Source organism: Ceratotherium simum, chromosome 4, assembly GCF_057802395.1.
Source record: "Ceratotherium simum simum isolate JZ-2026a chromosome 4, ASM5780239v1, whole genome shotgun sequence".
NCBI classification, from domain to species: domain Eukaryota; kingdom Metazoa; phylum Chordata; class Mammalia; order Perissodactyla; family Rhinocerotidae; genus Ceratotherium; species Ceratotherium simum.
The window spans coordinates 88594929-88597886 of record NC_141903.1 but is presented as its reverse complement, the minus strand read 5'-3'; the positions used below and the strand labels follow the sequence as shown (position 1 = coordinate 88597886).

General features: G+C 51.4%; 1 protein-coding gene across 2 annotated transcripts in view; it reads left to right on the top strand.

The window, feature by feature from the left end:
• The first annotated feature begins 291 nt into the window (after positions 1-291).
• The window catches only part of PDE8B (phosphodiesterase 8B), a 202337-nt gene continuing 199670 nt past the window's right edge, over positions 292-2958 (top strand). For both annotated transcript variants that reach the window (XM_087430140.1, XM_087430139.1), the window contains exon 1: positions 292-630. In XM_087430140.1, the coding sequence (XP_087286266.1) occupies positions 292-630 (339 nt within the window). The remainder of the gene's footprint in view (positions 631-2958) is intronic.

The window sequence follows — 2958 nt, the reverse complement described above, 5'->3', positions numbered from 1 at the left end:
CGGCCGCCGGGGCGCGCGGGGCGCTGTGTGTGCGCGCTCCCCCGCTCGGAGAGGAGGATGGCCCAGAAGGGAAAGTTGGGGTGACGCGCGCAGCCCCCGGAGGCTCGGCGGGGGGCGCCGCGGCGAGCCCGACGGAGCGGCGGCCAGACAGGCCGGGGGCGCGCGGTCCGGGCGCCGCCGCCGCCGCCGCCGCCGCCGAGGCGCCCGCCCCCTCACTGCAGGTGGCAGCGGGGGCGCCGGGTCCGGGCGGCCGGGGGCGCGGGCGGGCGCGCGGGGTAGGCCGGCCGAGGGATGGGCTGCGCCCCCAGCATCCACGTCTCGCAGAGCGGCGTGATCTACTGCCGGGACTCGGACGAGTCCAACTCGCCCCGCCAGACCACGAGCGTGTCGCAGGGCCCCGCGGCCCCCCTGCACGGCCTCTTCGTCCAGACCGACGCCGCCGACGCCGTGCCCCCGAGCCGCGCGTGCGGACCCCCCGGCGCCGCCCGCGTCCGCAGGGCCCGCGCCGAGCTGGGCAGCGGCAGCAGCGCGGGCTCCGCGGCCCCCGCCGCGACCACCTGCAGGGGCCGGAGGCGCCACTGCTGCAGCAGCGCGGAGGCCGAGACCCAGACCAGCTACACCAGCGTCAAGGTAAACGCGGGGGCTGGGGGGCGCCCGCCCCGTCCGGGCGGGGCTCGCACGGGCTGGGGGCTCCGGCGGAGTGGAGCGGCCGTGACGCGGTTGCTCTGGGGAGGCTGTCACTAAGGAGGAGTTTACTTTGCATTTGTGGGAGTGATGAGGGCCCAGGAAATATGAGCAGAAAAGACCCCTGGAGGGGTCCTGGGAGCTGGTTCTGGGGAGACAGGTGGAGAAGGGAGCGAAGTGGGAAGCAGTTGGGCCGGCCCGTTTCTCACTGAGGGGAGCACGGCTGTGGCCCGGTTACTGCAGGAGGAGGGCTGGGCATCATTGAGGCGAGTCCGAGGGAATGAAATCTGAGCTCCGGCCTGGATTCGCGTGCCTTGTAGGTGATTGGTGCAGACCCGGTGCGGGGTGGCCTCCTGTTCAGATTGTTACCTGGGGAAACCAGCTAGGCTGCACGGATTCTTAGTCACAGGACCGAGCGTGGGGACCTGTGAATGAAGGAGGGTGTTTGTGGAGAGATGGAGGAAGGGGACCACAGTGGAACCTGTCGTTTGTCGCTTGCTTGGGTTGGCTGCATCCTGGACGTAACAGAGAGCCTGCGTGAGTTTGGAGGCTCAGCTGAGCTACAGCGAGGGGACGTGGTTTCCAGTGCAGTGCAGCTCTCTGAGGATGAAGATTGTGCATGTACATCTCGTCTTTCAGGAGAGTGGAATTTTGAGGAAGTGGAAAAAATTGTTTAAATGATTAAAGCAGTCACCAGATATTTCTTAATGACAGAAGACAAATGACTAATAGTGCCCTCCTGTATGTTCTCAAAACACTTTTAAATTCAAGAGCGTTTTCATTGTGTAAATCTGGCCTCTGGGCCTTTTATCCATATAGCAAACAGAATGACGGTCGCACATCCCATTATGCAGAGGAAGAAAATACGTCTCCATGACCCTTAATGGTAGGTAGAGTCACAGTTTTTACGTGGTCAGTGGATTACCAGGAACCATCCCACTGAGTATGTGGCAAAGACACAGTTGTGTATTTAATACTTGAAAAGTTGTTCAACAATTGGCCTAGTGTGAGGAGACTCCTGCTCTTCATTGGATAGAGTCAGCTCTCAGTGGAGGGGTGAAGAGAAGGGTGGCGTGTGCTGGCTTCAGGCTGGAAGACCAACAGCTTCTTTTAGTGAACTTGTTTTAGCAGCATCTGATTTTGTAACATGAAGCTTAACTGATGCTTATTTATAGTTGTAGTGCTTCTCTGGTAATAGTCATATCATATAATATGATAATATAATCATCATTATAATAAAAAATACCATTTGTTGAGCACCCCCTATGTATAAGCTTTCTTTTCCAGCTTTTGAATGTTAACCATGTGATATTAGAATATCCAAAGACTAGAGACCTGGATTCATGACAACCTACCAACTGAACCTTTGTTATAAAGGCATGTGCTGAACACTATATTTTTCTTTTGTCTTTTTTTTTTTAACATGCCAGCTCACAGAAAGTTAGCATTAGGAGACATTTCAGGGGAATAAGATGTTATAGTTGGTGAAATAATTAAATTGGGATTTTACCAATAAAGATTATCTTTTGCCTCCCTGTTGAAGAGGGAATTGGAAGACATGAAGCAGTAGTTCAGCATGGTTGCAACTTATGAACTCTGTGATGCTTTTTTTGGTTACTTGAGAGAAATTTTGTATTTCTGCCTTTCAGAGTAGCGAGAGTCCCAATTTAGCACCTGGTAACTTTAGCTACTCCATGTTTGTTCAGTGAAAGAAAGAATAATGAATGAATTCATTCGCTATGTTTTAATGCTTCCCTCAAGAGGCTACTTAGAGACCAAATGGAGTAAAAAGTGGAGGGAAAATGAGTCCTAATTATTAGCAGCTACTATAAACTTGTATAAATATCATTGCTGCTTGGCTGAAGTGTTAAAAGGTTTGACCTGGATAGGAATTTAACTCACTTTGCTTTATCAACAGGATTTCCAAATAAGAGCTTGATTCGTTCCAACCCATTACTAGGAAGGCTGGGAAAGAGTCTGCTGGTTCAGTGATTCAACAGCAATTTGCATATGTAGATCTCAGAAACTATAGATTTGAAATTAAATTTGAGACCAGAATTTTTATTTGGACAGATCATAGAAAATTATTATCCCAGAACTGCTTTAATATATTTAACAGTATCCTTTTAGGACTTGTGACTCAGTGTTATATTGTCTTTTTCAATCTTCACATGTTCCTTACTCTTTTGTGGATGAGGTAATTTTGTAAAAACTTTACTTTCATTTCTTTTTAGAATAAGAATTCTTCCTCCTTAAGAGTTTGAGTTAGTTACT